At 40.5% G+C, this 25,455-nt stretch overlaps 2 protein-coding genes across 2 annotated transcripts in view; one reads left to right on the forward strand and one right to left on the reverse strand.

Annotated features, from left to right (window-relative positions):
• LOC148085152 (NLR family CARD domain-containing protein 3-like) overlaps positions 1 to 25,455 on the forward strand; it is a 58,795-nt gene that overhangs the window by 4,472 nt on the left and 28,868 nt on the right. The window contains exon 2 of the mRNA XM_087781594.1: positions 6,360 to 7,874. Coding sequence (XP_087637720.1) covers positions 6,360 to 7,874 — 1,515 coding nt within the window. The remainder of the gene's footprint in view (positions 1 to 6,359; positions 7,875 to 25,455) is intronic.
• Positions 19,021 to 25,276, reverse strand: LOC148085153 (telomerase reverse transcriptase-like). The gene is made up of 11 exons (XM_087785522.1): positions 25,203 to 25,276; positions 25,028 to 25,123; positions 24,232 to 24,385; positions 22,756 to 22,911; positions 22,529 to 22,630; positions 22,320 to 22,405; positions 21,937 to 22,053; positions 21,771 to 21,842; positions 21,525 to 21,707; positions 21,290 to 21,351; positions 19,021 to 19,043 (listed from the first exon to the last, which is right to left on the reverse strand). The coding sequence occupies exons 1-11, from the start codon at positions 25,274 to 25,276 to the stop codon at positions 19,021 to 19,023; spliced, it is 1,125 nt and encodes a 374-aa protein (XP_087641648.1).

Below are 25,455 nucleotides of genomic sequence, written 5' to 3' on the forward strand. Positions count from 1 at the left end.
TGGAAAAAACGAGAATTAATTACAAGTAAGTAAGAAAATGTTATTTGTAAAGCGCCTTTCTAGACCAGGGCCACAAAGCGCTTTGACAATCAAAAACATTAGTTAAAATATATACTTTAAAAGATCAAGACACGTAAGAAAAACCCTGTAGTCCCAGAAAATCATGGAAAAGCACAAATAAGAATGTTTTAAGATGTTTCTTGAAGGAGTCAGTAGATCATCAAACACAGATGTTTCTTGAAGGAGTCAGTAGATCATCAAACACAGATGTTTCTTGAAGGAGTCAGTAGATCATCAAACACAGATGTTTCTTGAAGGAGTCAGTAGATCATCAAACGCAGAGATCGTTCCAAAGCTTAGGAGCAACAGTCCGGAAGGATTTTCCTCTCCTGGTACGGTAGTATGTGCGCCGAACCACTGGAACCTTATCATCAGGAGAAATAACCTGAGTTTCAATTATGTCCACATGTAGCTGCAAAGTGTTTTCACTCATTATTTGATTTCTAGCAAACAATTGACTAAGTTCAGCCTCTGGGGCTCAGTTGGATCAAAAGAGCAGTAGAGCTGGATGTCATCAGCGAAAGTATGGTAAGAAACATCAGGAAATCTCTGAATGATTTCACCGAGGGGAATCAAGTATAGCAAAAATAATAAAGGACCCAAAACAGAACTTGAGGGACTCCACACAACAGATGATTCAGACCTTGTTTGATTGGCAGATACACTGAAACTGCCCAGAAAGGTATGACGAGGACCACTGTAACACAGACCCAGACAGTCTTCATCCCTCAGTCTTCTCAGCAGGATCTGGTGATCTACTGTGTCAAAGGCTGACGACAGATCCAAGAGAACCAGAACAGTGAATTTACCCGAGTCAGCTGACATCATGATGTCACTGGACACTTTCAGTAAAGCTGTCTCCGTAGAGTGATGTTTAGGGAAGCCAGACTGAAACTTCTCATGGATGTCGCTCTAATCCAGGAACAGCTGCTCAGACACCACCTTCTCCAAGATCTTGGACAAGAAAGGGAGCTTAGAAATAGGCCTGAAATTACTGAGGTCAGTTGGGTCTAAGCCTGGTTTTTTGAGTAAAGGCTCCACAATGGCATGTTTAAATGCATTGGGGAAACCCCCTGTGGAAAGGGGGAGCTTTACCATTTTGGTAACTGTTAGGGTTTTCTGTGTTCCGAGGAACTGACCCCTCCCCAGCCTCGTACGTGGTGGTGGAATGAAGGACAGACACATGAATGAGTTTAAGAAAAATGCTTGTTTAGTGAATATGCAAAAGTCAGAGACAAACTTACGTGCACACGGGCGCTAGCAAGCAGAGAGATCTATCGCAGACGTCTTCGAATGCCAGAACGCAAAGATCAGACAAAATGGTGGATCTTTATAGTAGAATATTCAGGTTAACGCCTCTAGTCAAATGTGAATGTAGGATTGGTCAGTAACTGTAAACACTTGATTCTAAGATGGCCGTGGCACGTGATCGTAGTGGAAACTTACTGAAGGTTGTTGTTTTCTGGAGAGAGTTTATTCCCAGCGAATTGCTGGACTGTTGTGTCCTTCAGAGTGAGTTCTCAAACAGGTGTCCAGAGACTTTCTGGGAGTCTGGGATTGTTTAATCTTTCTGTGTGTGTGAGGCTTTGTGACCTCGGCCTTTGAGTTGTGTACCTGAGTTTGGTTTAAGTGAATGCAATGCAAGAATAGGATTATTTAATATGAATTAAACATGTAAGATTATCAGTTTATCAAGTGACTATTTGAAATGTGTGTTAAATATAGATGATTGATTACAGTAAAGTTGTCATTTCCTTACATAACCCAGGGGCCAATTACATGAAAAACCTTAATAAAGAGCCTACAAGGAAGGACGTCGGACGAGCAAAAGAAGGGTTTCATCTTGTTCACCGGTGCCATGCTACAACAGTACTGTTCATAATACAAAAAAAACAAAACAAAAAAAACACAATCAAGAGAAAAGATACTATAAAAAATAAAAGGGGGAAATAACAAAAAAGAAAAGAAAATCCAGCAGTGAAAATATAAGGGATTATCTGGATCAGTCCAGAACATTTCATCAACATCACAGGCGATATCTTCAATAACAAGACAATGAGGGAAGAAACCGTCCATGTCGAATCTATCCTTGAATATGGCGTTGATTAGGTTACAGACCTCCTCTGTAGAAATCCTCAGAAAATATCTATATTTTTTCTTTTAATTCCCTGCAGGAGAGAAATGAAAGCGCGTACAGTAAATAAAATCTTGACAATGAACCAGAACACAAGGCTTGGTAACAGTCTAACAAGAAAGACCGGTTTCATGAGTCACTTACTTTTATTTCAGTCCAACCCTTTATACCAGCGTCAGAAGGAGTTGATCAGTGTCTTGTTTGGTTAGTTCTGGTCAGAAGACCAGTGACTAATTTGTCTATAAATTTTCTTTATCAGCAAATAATATACCATTATCTCGTGTCTGTGCTGTTGTAGTAACTGGGAGTGTAATCGTGTGAGTGTGTATTGTTAATATAGACCAGAGCTGCCTTACAGTCGGTCGCGATCTACGAGAAGATAAGCAATCGGTGCAATAACCATGTGACATGCACATCAGCCAATCAGAGCTCTCTTCTCTTTCAGTGTGTGTGCAGCAAATTTAATAATTATCAAGAATAATAATGACGTGAAACTTGACTTCCTGACAGGTTTGAAGGTGTCCTATGTACATATTTACTGCTCAGATCCATGTTTATCAGAGACACATTAATATCAATATTGATTGAAAATAAACACATGTTTGTAGACACATGAGTGGATAATAAATTATTTGCAAACTTCAAAATATGTTGTTCATTCACTAAAATAATTATCTTTATTTATTAAGACAACATGATCGATTTATATTGAGTTTTTTTCCAGGCATTTCACACAATTAGAAAAAAGGATTAGGAATTATAAGATTGTTTTTATAACATAACAAACACAGTGGGATCCTTCAAGTCTTCTCTACGAGAGTCACAGACGTTCTTGTGAAACAACATCACGTCAGTCAGTTATATCAAAGTGAAGCTGCAGAATGAAAGCAGCTAAAGCCGGTTTCCTTCATGTGATCACGTGATCGGAGCTATATCCTTAAAAACACACTTGTATAAATACACCATCACATAATAACTACATGCAAAGAAAACACTTTCATTTTAAAAACATAGTAAGAATAAGGCGTGTTGCGCACGTGAGCCACAAATTCTAATGAAGCTCAGAGACGATCAGACCATCATCATCATCATCATCATCATCATCATCATCATCATCTTCATCATCATCATCATCATCATCATCATCTTCATTATCATCATCATCTTCATTATCATCATCATCATCATCATCATCATCATCATCATCATCATCATCTTCATCATCATCATCATTATTATCTGGATCATCATCATCATCATCATCATCATCATCATCATCATCTTCATCATCTTCATCATCATCATCATCATCATCATCATCTTCATTATAATCATCATTATCTGGATCATCATCATCATCATCATCATCATCATCATCATCATCATCATCATCATCATCATCACTACAGTTCTTTAAGTTACTGATTTACAACAAGCCAGCAGTGCAATAGCCTGTAATGACACGTCTGTAGGGGGCGCACTGAAAAAAACACCAATGCTGTGTCTCAAATCGAATACTTCTCTTAGTATACTAGAAGTTAGTATGCATCAGGATAGTGTACATACTAACAAGTACGCAAATTCTCCACAGATAGTATGTCTCACCTGCTGGCAGCACATTTTGCAAGTTTGGAAAAGGAAATAAAGAAAAAATATGAGAATCGAAATATTGGCGAGATATTTAAGCTGGTATCAGCAGCGAAGATGTGTCATTCTACTGCTGCTGAAAAATGCACCTGTAAGTATATATATATATATATATATATATATATGTAAATTATATATGATGTAACTTCTGTTTAAAACGTCATTAAGATGGAGCCGTTTAGGGTGGTTAGTGTTCATCGAACCATACTCAGCTTTGTGGGCGTTTTAGTGACAATTTAGTGTGCATGGTGCACTAAATTTCGCATACTAAGAATTGAGACGCACTTACGCACTAAAAATACTAACTTTGAGTACGCAAGTATGCGATTTGAGACACAGCACAAGAAAGGAGAAGACTGGAGCTCCAAGCAGCCTATTGTTCTCCTTCAATAATTGCAGGCAGGTGGAGCTGATGAGATGGTCTGGTCCCTCAGGTGAGTGCCGACAGGAGGGGTTGAAGAAAAGGGCTGGACTTTCTTTAGGAAGATTTGCTCTAATGGCTCAAAAACAAGGACCAGAAAGCCTGAGATCTCAGTGTGGAAAGAGATTTTATCGAGCAGAGAAGCTGCTAATGCTGGATAGTGGACGCCTCATTTCATAGTTCCATCTGCGTCTGTGGATAGAAGATACCTCTGCTCCATCTAACCCTGCCTGTAGAGGGCGCAGAACATGTGAAGTGAATTCTGGTTTCCTCTAATGAAAACAGGACATTATGAAACTATTTAGTTCAGTTCAGTTTATTTTTTAAAAGGACAATGTTCAGTTACATTAAAAAGATGCTGCACCAGATTTAGCACAATGATAGTTTCCATCTGTAGTCCTCAACAAAGATGCAGACAGTTTAAATAATACATCACAGACAAATAAAGCAAAAACACAATAATATTGATTATAGTTTTTACACTATGAGGCGAGAACAACTTTTGATGTTGACAAGAATGTCACGAGTGTGTTTGTGTGAAGGTGAAGACTCTGCTGAGACTCATGGTGAGGACAGAGACTCCTTTAAATACCCTCAGTGTGAGGAGCACGATGAACAGACCAGCACTCAGAGGTGAGACAAGGACCTCCAAGATTGTCCTCCATGTCTTCATTCTCACTCATTCTACTTCTGTGTTCAAGATCAAAGCAGCAGAAAGAACCTGCTGGACCTGGACCAAGATCTGGACCAGAACCCTGCTGTGTGTCTCTGAAGAGTGATCGTTCAATGCCTAGATGGATCAACTTCAGAGGAAGTGAAGAGTCTCCAGGTGTGAGGTGAGAGTGAACAAGTGTGAGTCTACCAGGTTCAAACTGACACATTAAACCAGAGAACTTCACTTCACTCACATCACCAGCAGGGGGAGATAAAGACACAATTAAAAACCTCAAACGTTGCTTTCACAGTTGTAGTGCAGAGGTGGACATGTGCAGCAGTGTGAGGACATCTAGTGGTTCAGCTGGTGAATACCAGGATAGAAACAGATGAGAGTTGATCAGAGTTGTGTTTTCATCAGGATCCAGCAGGAGGAACCAGAATATTCTGGACTGTTGTGAGCCTTTGAAGAATTAAACGAAGAAGAATCATTTTTATATCAAAATATTTAAAATAAACAGTTTGACAAGATTTAAGTTCTAATCGAGATTTATGTGGGTTTTAAAAGGAACCTTCTAGTTTACTTTCGATCAAAACCTTCAACACGACAAGAGTTTATTTAGAGTCTGATTTCATCTCTTCTTCTCAGAGTGGACCATCAGAACTCAGAGCTTCTCATTGGTCAGCAACATCCCTCACAACTGGAAATCAAACGGCTGGTATGTTCATAAACTAGAGGAGGTCCTCATCCTAGAGGTTCCTTCTGTTCATCATCCTTCAGCTGAATCCAAGTTAAAGCTTCTGGTCTTTGTGGTTCTTGAGATGATCCACTATCACTCTGACTTTCTTCTCTGTGATTCTGTTCCAGTCACTGGAGAGAAACTTCTACAACTATATGCAGAAGGAGCTGAAGAGAGTCTGGAGGTTTGTGAGTCCAGAGACTCCACAGACTGAGGAGGAAGATGAGAAGTGGAGAAGCATCAGAGAAGAATTCCTGAAGATCACAGTTTATCTCCTGAAGGACATGGAGGAGGAGGATCTGGCCGAGCGTCTGTGGAGCAGTAAGAACATGTGAACAAACATGATGAAGATGAAGAACACTTGCATCAGATCTGAAGATTTTACTCCATTTTCACCTCAATCTTCTGACTCGTTCGACTTATGTTTTCATTCAGGAAGTCTTGCTTCAGAGTGTGGAGGACGACTGAAGAGGAGCCTGAAGAAGAAGTTCCACAGTGTGTCTGAGGGGGTCGCTAAAGCAGGAAACTCTGCTCCTCTGAATGAGATCTTCACTGAGCTCTACATCACTGAGGGGGGCACAGACCAGGTCAACCAGGAGCACGAGGTCCGACAGATCGAAGCAGCCACCAGGAACCAGACCAGACCAGAAACCACCATCAGACAAGAAGACCTCTTTAAAGCCTCACCTGAACGACCAATCAGAACACTGCTGACGAAGGGCGTGGCTGGCATTGGGAAGACCCTCCTGACACAGAAGGTCACTCTGGACTGGGCTGAGGACAAAGCCCACCAGAACTTCCACTTCATATTTCCTTTCACCTTCAGAGAGCTGAACCTGCTGAAAGAGAAGAAGTTGAGTTTGATGGAACTTGTTCATCTTTTCTTTCCTAAAACCAGAGAATCCAGACTCAGCAGCTTAGAAGGACTCCAGGTTCTGTTCATCTTTGATGGTCTGGACGAGTGTCGACTCCCTCTGGACTTCCTCAACAGTCGGCCCCTGATAGAAGCTACAGAGTCCACCTCAGTAGACGTCCTGCTGACAAACCTCATCAGGGGGGATCTTCTTCCCTCAGCTCGTCTCTGGATCACCACACGACCTGCAGCAGCCAATCAGATCCCTCCTGAGTGTGTGGACATGGTGACAGAGGTCAGAGGGTTCAATGACCTCCAGAAGGAGGAGTACTTCAGGAAGAGGTTCAGAGATGAGGAGCAGACCAGCAGCATCATGTCTCACATCAGGAGGTCACGAAGCATCTACATCATGTGTCACATCCCGATCTTCTGCTGGATCACTTCCACAGTTCTGGACATGTTGAAGAGCACAGAGACAGGACAGCTGCCCAAGACCCTGACTGAGATGTACATCTACTTCCTGGTGGTTCAGATCAAAGTCAAGAAGGTGAAGTTCGACGGAGGATCTGGGACTGACACAGTTTGGGATCCTGAGAGCAAGAAGATGATGGAGTCTCTGGGAAAACTGGCTTTTGAGCATCTGCAGAGAGGAAACTTGATCTTCTATAAGTCAGACCTCACAGAGTGTGACATCAACATCTCAGCAGCTTCAGTTTACTCAGGAGTGTTCACTCAGATCTTCAGAGAGGAGAGAGGACTGTACCAGGACAAGGTGTTCTGCTTCATCCACCTGAGTGTTCAGGAGTTTCTGGCTGCTCTTCATGTCCACCAGACCTTCATCAACTCTGGAGTCAACCTGATGGAATCAAAACTAACATCCAAACTGACAGAAATTGACAAAAGTCAAACAGAAAGGTTCTACCAGACAGCAATAGATGAAACTCTAAAAAGTCCAAATGGACATCTGGACTTGTTCCTGCGCTTCCTTCTGGGTCTTTCTCTGCAGACCAGCCAGAGTCTCCTTCCAGGTTTGTTGACACAGACAGGAAGTAGCTCCTGGACCAATCACAACACAGCAGAGCTCATCAAGAAGAAGATAAGTGAGGATGTGTCTCCAGAGAGAATCATCAACCTGTTCCACTGTCTGAATGAAGTGAAGGACACTTCTCTGGTGGAGGAGGTCCAACAGGAGATGAGATCAGGAGGTCTCTATGTTCAAATGTCTTCTGCTCAATGGTCGACCCTGGCCTTCATCTTACTGTCCTCAGAGGAACATCTGGACGAGTTTGACCTGAAGAAATACTGTGCTTCAGAGAAGGTTCTTGAGAGGCTTCTGCCGGTGGTTAAAGCTGCAAACAAAGTTCTGTAAGTTGTTCAAACATTTCTGATGATATGAACTAAACATGAATGTTTGATTTACTCTTTGATGATTGATGTGTTTGTCATCGTGTTTAACAAACTGATCCTAATTTAGACAAACCTTCCTCAAATATTCATACAATATGTGATTTTATGATGTAACTAGTTCAGTCTTGTCAAATAGAGAATTGAAAAGTAAAGATGTTACGTAGTTTATAAAAATATCATCTTAATAAATCATTGTAATGATAAACGAACAAGCGTCAACTTTAAATGAAAATGAATAATGTGGCCTCATTAATTATACTGCGTATACACAAATGAATGTGTACGCAACATTTATTTATAGTAAATAAACTTAAGTTAGCATGTGTGACCTTCACAGCAGCTCTGAGCCTGATTTCTACAAAATCTTCATCTTAAATTCACATGAAGTTTCTTGAATGAAACAAAACCACGAAGGTTACATCAATAAAAATGCAGCTTTATTTAACTTTACTGTTTCATACAAAAGGTCAACTCTTGTCTTTTTCTCAGGAAATGTTTTCTATAAAAATAAATAATAAAATCAAAGGGGTTCGTCTTCATAATCCTCTTTGTCCGACTGCATGTATTTAATTTAAAATATTCATGTCAGGTATTACTTTAAGATTCTTTTTAAGCAAAATAAGTTCATAAATGTCACTTCCTGTTGGAGCAGTTGAATCTATTTTCAGCTCATGAACTGAATATTGAAAAACATTTGCTTTGTTTCTTATGCAAGTAGATCAGTGTCATCAGAGAATTGAAGGATTGAATTTAACATTTAATTTTATTAAAATGTTCTATTTTTTTAACCATAGAAATATTTTCTGAATCATTTTATTAAATAATTTGAATATATATTATATATTGGATTTTAAACACTTTCACATTTGTATATTAAATTAAAAAAGCCACTTGTTAAAAATATTGATTCTTGAATTTTTTTCATTTTATTTATTACTAAAATAACAATATTAAACTATAAATAAACTCTTTCAATTCTTGTCAAATAGAAAATTGAAAAAGTCACTTGTTGATGAAACTCGTCTCTTTCACAGGCTGATCAGTTGTGGACTGTCAGAGAGAAGTTGTTCACTTCTGTCCTCAGTCCTCAGCTCTCCGTCCTCTAGTCTGACTCTACTGGACCTGAGTGACAACAACCTGCAGGATCCAGGAGTGGAGCTGCTGTCTGCTGGACTGAAGAGTCCACACTGTCACCTGGAGACTCTCAGGTCAGAACATCATCTTTTCTACATCATCAAAGCTCAATTTTTTTTTTTTTGTAGAATGGCGCCGCACGAGCAGCAGCTGGTTACAACAGCTCCCTCTTTCTTCTTACTTTTTATTACACTTTTTCCATTTTTTTGGCGTCTTTTTAATTTTTTCTTTAGAGTGGTCGGATTTTGTTGCCGTTGTGCACAAAACGAGACCACTTTTACAACTTTTGCATACGGTTTTCTGCTATTTTCGTCACTTTTGGGAACTCCGTCGGCAGACACGCTCAGCGGGTCTATTGTTTACACCAGGGATCAGCTGTTGGGGTTGCGCAACACCGCTCTCTCTCTCACAAGGAATGGACGATTCCCGTGGAAATCAAGAGAAAAAGACGCGGATGCAGAGCAGGTCGGATGAAACAAGAGAAGAAACGTAGGTTCCGTCCCTTTATTCCATCGATCATCATGGGAAATGTACGTTCGATCGTGAATAAAACGGACGAGCTTGCTGCGCTGACCCGGCATCAGAGAGATTTCCGGGAGAGCAGCCTTCTATGTTTCACGGAGACCTGGCTGACGGAGAAGATCCCAGACTCTGTTGTTTCCCTGGAGGGGTTTAAGATGGTGCGTGCGGACCGGGACATGGATTGAAAGAGGAGAGGAGGAGGAGTGGCGGTGTTTATTAATGAGAGATGGAGCGAACCAGCTCATGTCTCCATTAAAGAACAAGTGTGCACTAAGGACATAGAGTTTGTTGCGGTGGGCATCCGCCCGTATTACATCCCGAGGGAGTTCTCACATGTGATTGTGTTCACTGTTTACATTCCTCCCTCTGCGGACGCAGCCGCAGCGAGCCAGAGGCTGAGCGCCTCAGTGTCGGACCTGCAGCTCAAACACCTGAACTCTCTCCTGCTCATTAACGGAGATTTCAACCATGTCTCACTTTCCTCCATTCTTCCCACCTTCACACAATACGTGAAGTGCCACACCCGGGAGGACAAGACTCTGGACCTTTTGTATGCAAATGTCAAAGGTGCCTACACCTCCACCGCCCTGCCCCCCCTCGGCCGCTCTGATCACAACCTGATACGTCTGCGACCTGAATACACTCCCATGGTGAGGAGACAGCCTGCACAGAAAATAACTGTTAAGATGTGGAATGATGAAGCCAAGGAGAGGCTGAGAGACTGCTTTGAGTCTACAGACTGGACTGGTTCTCTCATGGTGATGACATCGACACCTTCAATGACCATTCCACGGATTACATAAAGTTCTGTGAGGGCAACGTCACGCCGACCCGCAAGGTGCGGTGCTTTGCCAACACCAAGCCATGGGTGACCCCTCAACTTCAAGTTCTGCTGAACAAGAAGAAGAGGGTGTTTGCTTCAGGGAGCAGAGAGGAGCTTAAAGAGGTCCAGCGAGAGCTCAAGAAGGCGATCAGGATGGCCAAGGAGGAATACAAGAGGAAACTGGAGGAGCAACTGGCGCAGGGCAACACAAGGGATGTGTGGAAAGGCCTGAAGAACATCTCAGGTCATGGCCAGAGTGGAGCCAGAGCCACAGCAGGGGGAGACCAAAGATGGGCCACTGAACTTAACCAGTATTTCAACCGGTTTGATCAGGGCCCCCCTCCCCCCTCCACCTCTGCCCCCCACTCTTCACAAAGCTGTTTTTCCCCTGCTTCAGCCCCCTCCCCCCAACTGTTCTCACCTCCAAGCCACCTTTCTCCCCCCCAACAAGCCCTACTGCCTCAGCTGCCCAACCCCCCACAGCCACCTCTCTCCGTTACATCTGAACAGGTGAGGAGAGAATTAAGGCGACTGAAGATCAGGAAAGCTGCTGGACCAGATGGACTCAGCCCCAGACTGCTCAGGGACTGTGCTGATCAACTTTGTGAGTTGGTCACACACATCTTCAACCTGAGCCTCAAACTGGAGAAGGTCCCGGTCCAGTGGAAGACCTCCTGTGTGGTTCCGGTTCCCAAGGCGGTACACGCGAAGGAGCCGAGCCACTTCAGACCAGTCGCCCTGACCTCCCATCTGATGAAGACCTTGGAGAGGCTGGTACTCCGCGAGCTACGCACGACGGTGAGCTCTGCGTTGGATCCGCTGCAGTTCGCCTACAGGCCAAAGATGGGGGTGGACGACGCCGTCATCTACCTGCAGCACCGGGCACTGACCCATCTGGAAGCCGCCGGTAGCACTGTGAGAGTCATGTTTTTTGACTTCTCAAGTGCTTTCAACACCATCCAGCCGGCGCTGCTAAGGAAGAAGATGGAGGACGCAGGAGTTGGGACACAGCTGGCAGCATGGACGATGGACTACCTCACCAACAGGCCGCAGTATGTGAGGCTGCAGGACTGCAGGTCTGAGGTGACCATCTGCAGCACCGCGGTGCCTCAAGGGACAGTGCTGTCACCTTTCCTTTTTTCCCTCTACACGGCGGACTTTACCTATGACTCCAGCAGCTGTCACCTCCAGAAGTTTTCTGACGACTCGGCCATTGTGGGCTGCGTGTCTGGGGGGGGGGCATCTGGAGTACAGGTGAGTCATCAAGGACTTTGTTGACTGGTGTGAGAGCAACTACCTTTGCTTAAACACCGGTAAGACAAGGGAGATGGTGATTGACTTCAGGAAAAAGTCTCCACCACATCAACCGGTGAGCATCCAGGGCTCGGACATTGAGCTGGTGGACAGCTTCAAATACCTGGGGGTTCACCTCAACAATAAACTGAACTGGTCCACACATCAACGCCGTGTATAAGAAGGGCCGAAGTCGCCTCCACCTCCTGGGGAGACTGAGGTCCTTCGGAGTGTGCAGACCACTTTTAAGGACCTTTTATGACTCTGTGGTAGCCTCTGCTATCCACTACGCTGTGGTCTGCTGGGGAGCAGGCAGCACGGACCGGGACAGGAAGAGACTGAACAGGCTGGTCACGAGGGACGGCTCTGTCCTGGGCCGCTCGCTGGACTCGGTGGAGGAGGTGGGAGAGAGGAGGACACTCTCCAGACTATCCTCCATCAGGGACAACGCTCTCCACCCACTGCACCTGACCGTGGAGGAGCTGGCCAGCTTTTTTTTATTTTTATTTTTTTTCCCGTTTTTATTTCTATTTTATTTTATTTTATTCTATCTTATTTTGTTAATAGTGTTAAATTTCTATTTTTTGTAAATAATTGTATATTCTTAAGATCGTTTTTATTTTATTTTGTATTATCTCTTTTATTATTTCTTTTTCCTTGCACTTTATTTTTTTAAACTGCGCTGTTGTGAAAGTGTGTTTCCCCTCTGGGGATGAATAAAGCTTTTCTATTCTTTTCTATTCTATTCTAAATGTAAAGTCAGAGGTGGAAACACGAGTCAAAGTCTGTCATCACTTTGTTCTTCAGTGAAGCAGCTCATAGATACATTTGTATGTTTGTGTAGCAGGTAAAGATGTTACGTAGTTTATAAAAATATCATCTTAATAAATCATTGTAATGATAAACAAACAAGCGTCAACTTTAAATGAAAATGAATAATAATCAAAACAACAGTCCTTCATATTCTTTATCCAGTGTTCTCGCGTCATCTGTCTCGTAGAAGACAAAACACTTTAGAGTGGAATCTTGAGGTTTGTCTTTCATTTGTTTTCATTGTTTGTTTTTTCCACCGTTGTTGTCTCTGTTCTTCTCTTATGGTTCATCTGTTGTTCATGAGGTCTACGACTATTTTAACAGTCGACTGCTCACCAAATATTCAACCATTAAGTCGACTAATCGCATCATTCTTACATTTTTCTTCAATTTATCATGAAGTTTCTTTAATGAAACAAAACTACTTTACTTACTTTAAGCGTCTTTTGAAGCTAAATATGTTCATAAATGTTCATTGAAGCCAATAAGTTTTGTTTGTCATGTCTTTTACTGAGACTCCAATTCATTCAGCAACAGTCCAAACCAACAGAGTCAAAACAACCATCAACGGAGACTTAAAACATAAACAAAAAAACAGCAGATCTTTGTTCACGTAATAAGTATTTTGTACACGTCAGTATAAATGTCACTTCCTGTTGGAGCAGTTGAATCTATTTTCAGCTCATGAACTGAATATTGAAAAACATTTGCTTTGTTTCTTATGCAAGTAGATCAGTGTCATCAGAGAATTGAAGGATCGAATTTAACATTTAATTTTATTAAAATGTTGTATTTTTTTAACCATAGAAATATTTTTTGAATAATTTAATTCAATAATTTAAATATTGAAAGGTTGGTTTTGTTTTCATTGAATAAAGGAATTTTTTTTTCAGACATATAGTTTAATATATATATTATATATTAGATTTTATACACGTTTAAAAAATAATGTAAAATGATACTTGTTAAAAATATTGAATCTCGATTTTTTTAATTTATAATTCCATACCAGCATTTTTATAATGTCTGTGTTTTGAAGAGGTAAAAAAAAGAGGTAAAAAATATTTATATTTTAATGTTGTAGATTTGAAGAGTTAATATATATATATATATATATATATATATATATATATATATATATATATATATATTTTAATTTAAAAAAAAGAATATTTTAAAGTTGTATTTTTTTTTTTTTTTGACGTCTTCAAAACTACAACATTAAAATATATAACATTTAAATATATATATATATATATTTATATATATATATATATATATATATATATATATATATATATATATATATATTTTAATGTTGTAGTTTTGAAGACGTCAAAAAAAAAAAAAAAAAAAAATACTTTAAAATATTCTTTTTTTTTTTTCTTTTTTTTACCTCTTCAAAACTCCAACATTAAGAAGAGGTACAAAATATTTATATTTTACAACTTTTTCGAGCCTTCAAAAAACAACATTTTACACATTTGGGCAACAATTTTTTAATGTTATAGTTTTGAAGAGGTACAAAAAAACTACAACATTAAAATATAAATATTTTTTACCTCTTCAAAACTACAACATTAAAATATAAATATTTTTTACCTCTTCAAAACACAGACGTAATTTTTTTTTTTTTTTTTAAATAGAAAATTGAAAAAGTCACTTGTTGATGAAACTCGTCTCTTTCACAGGCTGAGCTTCTGTTTCCTGTCAGAGAGAAGTTGTTCACTTCTGTCCTCAGTCCTCAGCTCTCCGTCCTCTAGTCTGACTCTACTGGACCTGAGTAACAACTTAGACCTGCAGGATCCAGGAGTGGAGCTGCTGTCTGCTGGACTGAAGAGTCCACACTGTCACCTGGAGACTCTCAGGTCAGAACATCATCTTCTCTCTTCATGTCTGGTCCACAGTTCATCTGGTTTCTTGTCTCTCAGGAGAAATGAAGATAGAAATAAATGTCATGTTTCTAATATCTGGAGAGAAACTAGACGAGTGTCGTCTCAGCTCTTGTTTCCTGGTTGATGAAGCAACTGAGCCAGATTTCCTTGTTCGCAGACGATGTGTTGATAAATGTCACTTCCTGTTGAAGTATTATTTATTTTCAGCTCATGAACTGAATGTTGAAAAACACTTTATTTAATTTAATTTGATTAATCAAGATCAAGTTGATCACATGAAAACATTCACTGAAATACTTGTTCATGTTCCAACAATTCAGCATAAATCAATGATGTCTCACTAGTTTGTAGGAAAGTCTGTTTTTCTAAAGTAAATATTTAACAACAAACCACAACCTCAACATTGTTGTTACTCCTTCTTCATGTTTGTGTTTCTGTCGTCATGTTCAACATTTCACCCTCATTTATACCAACCTGATAAATATTCAAACAAACATGTGACCATGATCTTATGAAAGTAAATAGTTGATTGTTTTTAAATAAAGAATTGAAAAAGTCACTTGTTGATGAAACTCGTCTCTTTCACAGCCTGAGCGACTGTGGACTGTCAGAGAGAAGTTGTTCACTTCTGTCCTCAGTCCTCAGCTCTCCGTCCTCTAGTCTGACTCTACTGGACCTGAGTAGAAACAAGCTGCAGGATCCAGGAGTGGAGCTGCTGTCTGCTGGACTGAAGAGTCCACACTGTCACCTGGAGACTCTCAGGTCAGAACATCATCTTCTCTTGGTTCTGATAAGTTTCTAAAAGTGTTTCTCCTTCATTTCAGTCTGTCATGGTGTCAGATCTCAGAGAGAGGTTGTTCTTCTCTGGCCTCAGCTCTGACATTGAACCCATCCCACCTGAGAGAACTGGACCTGAGCTGGAATCATCCAGGAGGACCAGGACTGGAGCTGCTGTCTGCTGGACTGAAGAGTCCAGACTGGAGACTGGAGACTCTCAGGTATGAACAGAGCAGCAGAACTCACTGACTGAACTCCAAAGATCTTCAGACTGAACATTTGATGCTCAGACTCTTCATCTGAACTGAGCACATGAATCCAAACTCTGAGTTCCTCCATGTTCTCCTGCTGGACACCAGTGGAAGCATGAAGGAGACAGTTGAGACTGAGCAGCCTGTTTATAGATCCATCTTTGTTGTCATCAACAGTCATGACTGAGTCGTCCACTGAGAATGAAACAATATTCATGAAACATCTGAATCAAATGAATCTGATCTTCTGACTCTTTCTTCCTCAAGGCTGGATGACTGTGGACCAGATATGTTAAACCTTCATCCATGAATGGTAAGTTTGATTCCATTGATTGACTTCAACATCAAAGCTCATCTGCTGACACAGCAGTTGAAGGTCTTTGTGGACATGGACTTGATGAAGAAGATTCCAGAACAAACGTGCAGATGTTAAAGACTCACAGTTACAGTATCAAGTGAAGCTCTGATTCCAAATCTTCAAGTCCTTCAGCTCAAAACTCTTCAGGAGCTTCAACATCAACATTGTTTCAGTTTGACTGTCAGTGGAGAACAAAGAAATATTTCTGTCAAATATTTGAAATCAGACGTGAGTTTGATCATCAACTCACAATGTTGAGTCACTTTAAACATCATTTCACACATGAATCACTTCATATTGAATCATGTGTTCACTTGAACATCTTCATCACAACTAGACTAGACTCATGTTAGCTACATGCTAGTTTAGCTGCTGACTTCATCTTCAAATCTGACATTCAAGATGATTCTGGGATGTTTCAGTCACATGGTTCTTCTCTCAAGTTCTCAGAAGAATGTTGACAGAACATTGACTCGTCTCAGTTTGGATCAGTATATGATCGTCAAGACAACGTTCTTCCACCATCATCACCTCATGTCTCTTCTTCTCTCAGTCTTCACTCTCACTGGACTCACACACAGCAGCGCCTCCTACTGTCCAACGACAACAGGAACTTGATGGAGGATCAGGATTATCTGGATCATCCTGACAGATTTGAAAAGCTGCGACTGAGGAGTGACTACCACAGTGACTCTCAGAAGAAACAGAGGGAAATAACTTGAAGAGAATTACAGATCAAGCAAGAAGATGAATGTTAAGATGTTCCTTCCAGACTGTTTGATCAACTTCAAATGACTTCAATACATGATTATATTTTTACAGCTTGATTCAATCTTGAAACATCCTGACCTGAAGAGGAACAATCTATTCAAAGATACAACTAATGCTTCATTGTTTTGCTGCTCGTGTTTTTATAAATTTTTAATAGTTGTTTTCTGAAGTCGTTCCATGACAACAGTTTCCACATTGAACTGATCCTGATGCAAAGAAAGTTGTGGATTCCTGCAGTAAAGTCTTGAAATCACTTTTTAGATCCTGATTTTAAAAGTAAAGCATGGAAACACATCATTTATATGTTAAAGTTTATTGTAAAACTACAATGTTTTTTCCACAAGTATCGGTTTATAAAAGAAGCCACAAGAGCCACAAGAATGTTGTTTTACTTGTCTTGTCCACTAGAGGGTAGTCACGCTTTTGCTATGAAGCAGTGAATCAAAGAGAAACTTTGAGACCAAAGATGGAAAATCTCTCTTTAAAACTAATAAACATCATGTATTTAAACAAAGTAATTGAACTTTTGCTAAACCTCTTCACTTTGATTTTCCCTGATCTTGTTTTCAAATAAATTCACTGGTTTGGTCACTTTCTTTTTGTTCATCTTCCGTCCAAGAGAATTCACACACACACACTTACACATGCACGCACACACTCTCTATATCTATTCCCATTAGTGGCCACTTGATGGCGCTAGTGTAGCTATTTCATTGTGACTATTTTCTACCTTTAGTAACGTGATAATAATGAGGATTATTCTGAACAACACCCCATTTAATGATTATTAATAGGAAATAAAGAAGTAAATGACTTTGATGATAACTAGTTTCTCTCTATAGACTACATATTAGTTGACAAGAGTAATGTATAAGAAAGTAATATTAATAAAACAGTTTCTTTTGAACAAAAAAAACAATATAAATTTACGTATTAATGGCATCCTGGGGGTCAATGGATCAGCGTTCACGTCGTATCCTCTGTCAGTACCCGCCGAGGGAAACTAATGATCCTTCCAGCAGACTAACTTCTAAGAGACAAAGCCTGCAGGTCTTACCTATCCTACCCACCCTGCCATCTACATATGTGGGGGGCAGCCACCACCCTGACTGCGGATACCCAGTAGTGGATAGTGTTGTTGAGGCACTTTCACACTGGGCATCCAGAAACTACCTTTTTCTGACAGACGACCCCAAACAAAGATGATCTTTCCACTCATCCAGGTGAAGATATGAATCGGTAAAGCTGGTGTCGTCCAAGTTCTTGTGTTCACCGTCATAAACTGCCAGAATAATCAACAATAGAGAATATGAGGAGTTCAAAGTGTAAGAGGTTTAATGGCATGATGAACTACACGAGAAAATTCTTAACTAATCTCTCAGAAACAAACACTTAGACAAAAGACTAAAAAGAAAAGTGAATATTGAAGTATGATGACTGGCAACATGTTTATTCATCAAATTCATACAGAAAATGTTTCTGGTATCAATGAAAGAAGAAAAGTTCAAAAAGACTCCTGTTATAATAAAATGTGTCATGAATGACCAATTTTCTGATTCAAACTTTTCTTCCCTGATGTCTCCTGGTTTCACTGCAGAATGTCTACAACATTAACACAAACATACTTGATTCCTCTGGGTAAAAATCATTCAGAGATTTCCTGATGTTTCTTAACATGTTTCTTGATGTTTGCTGATGACATCCAGCTCTACTGCTCTTTTGATCCAACTGAGCCCCAGAGGCTGAACTTAGTCAATTGTTTGCTAGAAATCAAACAATGAGTGAAAACACTTTGCAGCTAAATGTGGAAAAAACTGAAACTTTGGTTATTGCTCCTGATGATAAGGTTCCAGGGTTGAGTCAGTACTTGGGTGACTTAGGTCAGTCTGTCAAACTGAGCCTGAGAAACCTGGGTGTTGTATTTGACAAAAACATGTCTCTTGTTCAACACTGCAGAAAACTGACCAGAAACTGTTTCAACTGAGAAAAATCTCTAAATCCATACTATTGCAACCATTTGTTTTCATGTCTAAACAAGAAGGATCTGACTCGCCTGCAGTTGATTCAGAACTCTGCAGCCAGAATTCTGACCCGCTCAAGTAGAAGAACTCACATTTCTCTGATCCTTAAATCTCTTCACTGTCTTCCAGTTTCTTTCAGGATCATTTTAAAATTCTGGTTCTTACTTTCAGATCTATTCATGGTCAGACCTTCCATCAGTGATCTGATCCAGCCTTACACCCCAGCTCGGGCTCTGAGGTCTGTGGATCAGAATCTGATGATGGTTCCTCGCACACGATTCAGGACCAGAGGAAAGAAATCCTTCCAGGCTGTTGCTCCTAAGCTTTGGAACGTTCCTTCTTTACTCTCCTGCTTCGCTCTCCAAACCAAGGGGAGGAGGAGTCACAGAGGAGGGAAGGCCAACAGTAGCCGGCCGGCCAACTCGAGTGGGCCAAAGCATCCACGCCTAGTAGGGGGCAATCAGAGGCCCTGAGGGAGAACCAAAGAAGACATTTGAAGTTCCCCCTATTGGCGAAGAGGTCCGCCACCGGGTGACCGAACCAAGACCACTTCGGTGGAGCTGTCTGATATCACTAGGACATTGGACTGTGACAGTTGGGGAGAGAGGTGAAGCAGAATGTTGTGAATTGCTTTCAACTCTATCCAGTTCATGTGTATGTACACTGGCGTAGATCTGACCTGAGATGCCTCCCCATGTTAGAGATGCGTCTGTGAACACCAGAGTGTAATGAAGGACACAACCTAATTCCAAAATTTGATGTCCTGCAAAACCCGACCCTGGTCTTGCTTTGGATCTAGCTTGAGATGACCAAACCATCTCTGGAGGTCCCTCATATGCAGCAAGCCCAGCCGCACCACCTTGTGAGCTGCTGCCATGAGCCCCAGGAGGGACATAACAGCGCCTGCTGTGATCACATGACGCCAAGCTTCCAGCAACTGTGTTGTCAGTCGGAGACCTGGCAAGGATCAACCAGTCATCCAGATAGGTCAAGATCCTCACCCCACTTGCTCTCATTGGTTCCAGTGCTGCCTCCACACACTTGGTGAAGGTCCTGGGTGCCAGAGAGTAGCCGAACGGGAGTCAAGTGTATTGACACACTTGATCCTCGAGGGCGAAACGCAAGTATTTGACTATCGAAACTTCAAATGATGCGTTGGTCAGGTCAATAGATGTCATCCAATCCCCTGGACTTACACCTGTCAGCAGTCCTTAGCTGCAGTTTATTCTACCGGTGATTTGACTCTAACCTGAGTTGAGCTGGTCTCAGTAATCAGTTTGCAGGAATGTTGATTGTGTGCAGGAACAAAAGTTCTTAGCATCAAGCAGAGGATACTTTATTATTCTCTTACTTTATATTTGATCTTTTAGCATTAATTTAATTATGCATAAATGTTCATAAGAATTTTAACAGTTAGAAACATTCTAAAAAACACACATAACATACATTATTTAAGACTCAAAGAAACAAACTTTAATATTTTATTTGAGACAAGTTTATATTTCTTACATTTACCTTTAAATGATGAGATAAAAAATGTTGAATTATTTACAACAGTTGATGCAATATTTGACCTCTGACTCGTATTCTTACGAGGTCCACCTGGTATTGAAACCTCGACATAAAAGATTGTTCAAAAAAAGAATCTGTATTTTAAGCTTGTTATTCTTCTTCTATTTATTCTTCTTTTCACGATACAATTGTACCATTTTAAGATCAATTCTAACAGAAAGGAAATGACATCACACATAGTACAAATCTTTATTTTTCATCTTAGGTAACGTCCACTTCAAGATAGTTCTGTGAAGAAACAAATCATTTCTATTTCAAACAAAGACTTGCTAACAAGTAACAAATGAATGTTCACTGCCTTTGTCTTCCTCAGATTTTCTTCAGAGAAATCCACACAGAATTAAGTTTTTATCTCACATAGGAGCCGAAAAATATGAAGCATGTTTTGATAATCGCTACTATTTCAGTCGAGCCACAAAAGAACCGAAATTCAGTAGCAAACCTATAATTCTAAAGAACAGATTACTGTGAAAAATAATCCCCCTGAAGTGAACTTTAACCTCACAGAGCTACATGTGTCTGAAGTGAACTTTAACCTCACAGAGCTACATGTGTCTGAAGTGAACTTTAACCTCACAGAGTTACATGTGTCTGTAGTGAACTTTAACCTCACAGAGCTACATGTGTCTGAAGTGAACTTGAACCTCACAGAGCTACATGTGTCTGAAGTGAACTTTAACCTCACAGAGCTACATGTGTCTGAAGTGGACTTTAACCTCACAGAGCTACATGTGTCTGAAGTGAACTTTAACCTCACAGAGCTACATGTGTCTGAAGTGAACTTTAACCTCACAGAGCTACATGTGTCTGTAGTGAACTTTAACCTCACAGAGCTACATGTGTCTGTAGTGAACTTTAACCTCACAGAGCTACATGTGTCTGAAGTGAACTTTAACCTCACAGAGCTACATGTGTCTGAAGTGAACTTTAACCTCACAGAGTTACATGTGTCTGTAGTGAACTTTAACCTCACAGAGCTACATGTGTCTGAAGTGAACTTTAACCTCACAGAGCTACATGTGTCTGAAGTGAACTTTAACCTCACAGAGCTACATGTGTCTGAAGTGAACTTTAACCTCACAGAGCTACATGTGTCTGAAGTGATCTTTCCAAACCTTGACGTCCATGAAGAGATACAATCACCTGTGAGGACGATCATCAGTTTCTTCTCCTCTGTTGCTGATGTGTCAGAGCCCAGTGTGGGGCTGTAGCAGAGACGAAGATCTGTAACTGTGAGAACAAATATATTTCAACCTTACACACTAATGTATGAGCTGAGCAGGTTCGTTCTCTTTTTTGAACACATACAGTTACTCAGCAGAATGTTGCTTCAAACACACTTTATGAATCGTAGAAGTGAAAATAGTCGAAGCCACACCTTGAATAATCCCTGTGCACGTGCAGCGACTGAGTGTCCAGCAGCAAACCACACCAGGGGAAGAGACAGAGACGGGGCAGGGCGTCAATGGTAGGATGGGGACCTGGTGACGTTTGGAAGTTGGTCACCATGTTCTGGTGGTCGACGACAAGTCCGTACTCCTGCACCCCGGAGAGCAAAGTCCTGGTGAAAAAGATGAGAAGTTTATATTTGGCTCAAATGGTTGATGTAAAAAGTCAAACTCACGTTAGAAAAGACTCTGCTCGACATTTGTCTGTTGTAATCAACAGGAAATCATCGACCAGCCTCATCAAACATCTGCAGACACAGAAAGAAAGGTTGTTATACGGAACTGGCTCCCCCTGCTGGCGACACGACACAATGACATCTGTCAACTTCACGACAAACGGACACTTTGTCTTTAGGAAGATCTTGAAACAGCGTGTTCTCCATGTGACCATAGTAGAGGCAGCGGAGCAGACTAGACACCACAGAGCCTCGAGGAATACCTTGACCTTGACGGTACATTCTGGAGGACAAAGAAGATCTGATCTTAGGTTGTAAAGTAAAGATGAGAAAATCAAGCCAGAAAACATGGAGGCTACAAACATCCCCTCAGAACACGTCAGTGATTCTTGACCAAGCATTTATTAAAATAATGAGAATTATTTAAGGTTAAAATTCAACATCTGTCCAACAATGACAAGAACATTCTTCTGTCCACGTCTGCTTCTCTCACATCCGTCGATACTGAATCTGTCTGAGCAGAAAGAAAAGTTAAAAATGAACACTAACCTCCTCCTGTACTCAACGATGGTCCCAGACAACAACCCAGTGAAGAAGTCCAGCTGCTCTTTCACACAATCGTCTGTGGAGAAATGCTGGAAGAAATAAAGATGACGTGACGAACACAGACTTATTGTATAGTTTCCAGATAAATGCAGCGTAACAGCCGGAGAAAATGAAAACTACGATGAAGAAAATACTTTCAAGGTCATTCTTACCTTCTCTACCAGAACAGTGTGATGAGCTTTCTTGCTTTTCTGCAGCGACGCAACAAAGTTCTTCATGTTGGCTGTTCCTGCAGCTCCGTGGATGATAGTCGCCTGTTTCCACAACACAAATGAGTCGCTTCAGATACACAACGACACAACACGAAAATAAAAAGAACATTTAATGCTTATTTAATGTAGTTCTGACTTCATTGTGTTTCTGTGATCAGTAAACTCACCTCTCGCACAAAAGTCTTACGAAGACCTTCTTCCGAGTCGGACCAGATTTTGGCAAAAGTTCGTACGTTGAAAACCATGTCCTCGACTGATGAAAGCACTTGACCTATGACCTCTTGAAGCTTCTCGTGAGGGTCGTGACCTCCACTAACAACCGCCTTGTTCAGGTGAAAACACAAACAGAGTTAAAGGTTAAAAAATAATCTAATGTTGAAGCTTTTTTTCTCTTTTGTGCTCATTTTCAAATCCATAAATATTTGGTTATAAATGTCATGTAAAAACATCTTAAACACGCCTTGTTTTAATAGACAAACATCACTAAAATCAATAATGTTATATTGATTATAATCATGTTATATTTACACACAGGAAACAGTCAGAATGTTTGTCCCTCGTTACAAACAAATTAATAATTTCTCTCAAATGTAACATCATGAATATTGTTGGGCGACTTACTTTAAAATAGTAACTTAGTTACAATTACTTGTTACTTCTTTCAAAAACAACCCAGTTTCTTTACTTTTTAATAGGGAAAGTTTTTGTAAGAGAGAAACATTTGTACAAGTGTACGGGTCAGTGTAAGTTTGGATGCTGTGATTAAACAAATCACACAAAAAGGTAAGAACAATAAAAGAAAAAAACAAATAGAAATAAAAGATTAAATGCACTGACGGTCATTTTTGTGGCAGATGCAGATGTTCAACTCACGTATCCATTCTTCATTCACTTTTAAAGTAATAACTTTCTATCATGTATGGATATAAAAAGCATCTCATAAAAAATAGAAGTAAAAAGACGCTTTTGTTACAGCAAACCTTTACTCCCAACACTGATGATATATATATACTTAGTAACTATGGGCTTATTTTTGTCTCATAATTATGTGTACATGCACAGAGGGTGATCTGAAAATATTTAATGGTTGTACGAGCGATTTAATATTTCTAACTTGTATTTTGGCATTTACAAATACATTTTTACTTTTATATACTGTATATCATTTGAAAAAAAAATGTAAATGGTAAAACTTGAAATTCTGTGTGTGAAATTACATTCACATGTCAGATGCAATAACAAAGACTCATTTACAAGTCTTGCAAATGAAAATGATATATTTAGAAATAAAAATGTATTTTTAAATACCAAAAATACAAGTTAATAAGCGGATATCTACCAATGATCTCTTTAAATAATGTTTTAAGTCAATGTCTCCAGGTGTAGCAAAGATACCTTAACAAAGTAAAAGGGTTCGGCTCTGTTGTCCTTCAATGGCAGGAAGGAGGACAGAACTCGGTGAATGTCGCTCTTTCCCCAAACTGTGGAGCCGAGGAGAGACGGAGACTCTCGCACGAGGGCAAGCAAGACTGCATGTAAGTCGTGAAGATCCTGTGAAACTGGACATGAAGGATGAGACCAACAATAAACATCACATCCATGTGTGCAAGTGAGGATCAACAAGAGGTGAAACACATTTGTACCTGTGTTTTGACCTTCACCCCCATGACCCCAGTGATCGCTCTCATTCCACCCGTCTCTGGAACGAAGCGAAGGCGGGAGACGACGCTTGTACTGGGGAGGGACGCGACCTCGTCTGCACTCAACTCTTCCAGCTGGCATTTAGAAACGTGATTTCTAAAAGTCGCACAAACACATGAGACTTAGAGTTGTTGAGTGGAGAACGTTATAAAAGACTTCAGGCTGAAGAAAAAGGAAGCAAAAGAAGAAGAGGAAAAATAACCCACAGACATGTTCAACATTTTAAGAAGCATCTGTCTCGCCTGCAGTTAAATCAAAACTCTGCAGCGAGAATTCTGAGCCGCTCTAGTAGAAGAACTCGCATTTCTCTGATTCTTAAAACTCTTCATTGGCTGCCAGTTTCTTTCAGGATCATTTTAAAATGCTTCCTCCTCGAGGAATTTTTACGTTTCCATGAGCAGCAAGTGAACTTCACATAGTTCTCACACACAGTTTAAAACCTTTACACAGCAGACATGTTTGTTGTCGTTTGTTCCCGTGCACCTGTGCAGAGCCTGTGCAGGTGGGAAGAGGTAAAGTATGAGCCGCCAGTCATCATTTATTTTGATCTGAAACAAACCCCAGTTCACAGATATCTGCTGATTATGATCAGTGGTCGATTGATTGAACACAACGAACACAGACTCAAGACTTCAAGCCTTTAAATCTCGAGATAATTGAATGACTTTCATGTCGGTCCTCGTGTACAGGACACTGTAGTTGTGACGTCATCAGCAATGTTCCTTCACTTGTGTTCACCTGAAAGCCAAGTTCTGTAATTCAGCCCAGACATCGTAGCGATAGAACTTGAGAGTTTTCTTCCGTCCGACTCTCTCAGTGGCGTAGAAGCAGGATCTGACCAAGCCAGTCACGTAACAGCCAAGAAGCCAGGCCAGGAAGTGACCCAGCAGGCGTGTGCGATATGCCAGCTCACTGGGGGGAATCCTTCCTGTCCAGGAAGAGTGAAGACAGCATGAGAGCTGGTAGGACGACCATCAGGGGCCTCATGTACTTACACTAAAAATGTACACACTGAGAAGTTCACATCAGAGACGCATCAACAATGTTTGTTGTTACATGTCTGGATATTAAAGTATTCACACACATGTTTCTCTTTCTACACACTGATGATTCTTGTTCATTTACGACAACATGATGAGTTTTATACACGAGTGTTCATGTGTCAG

Source organism: Callionymus lyra, chromosome 2, assembly GCF_982586985.1.
Source record: "Callionymus lyra chromosome 2, fCalLyr1.hap1.1, whole genome shotgun sequence".
NCBI classification, from domain to species: domain Eukaryota; kingdom Metazoa; phylum Chordata; class Actinopteri; order Syngnathiformes; family Callionymidae; genus Callionymus; species Callionymus lyra.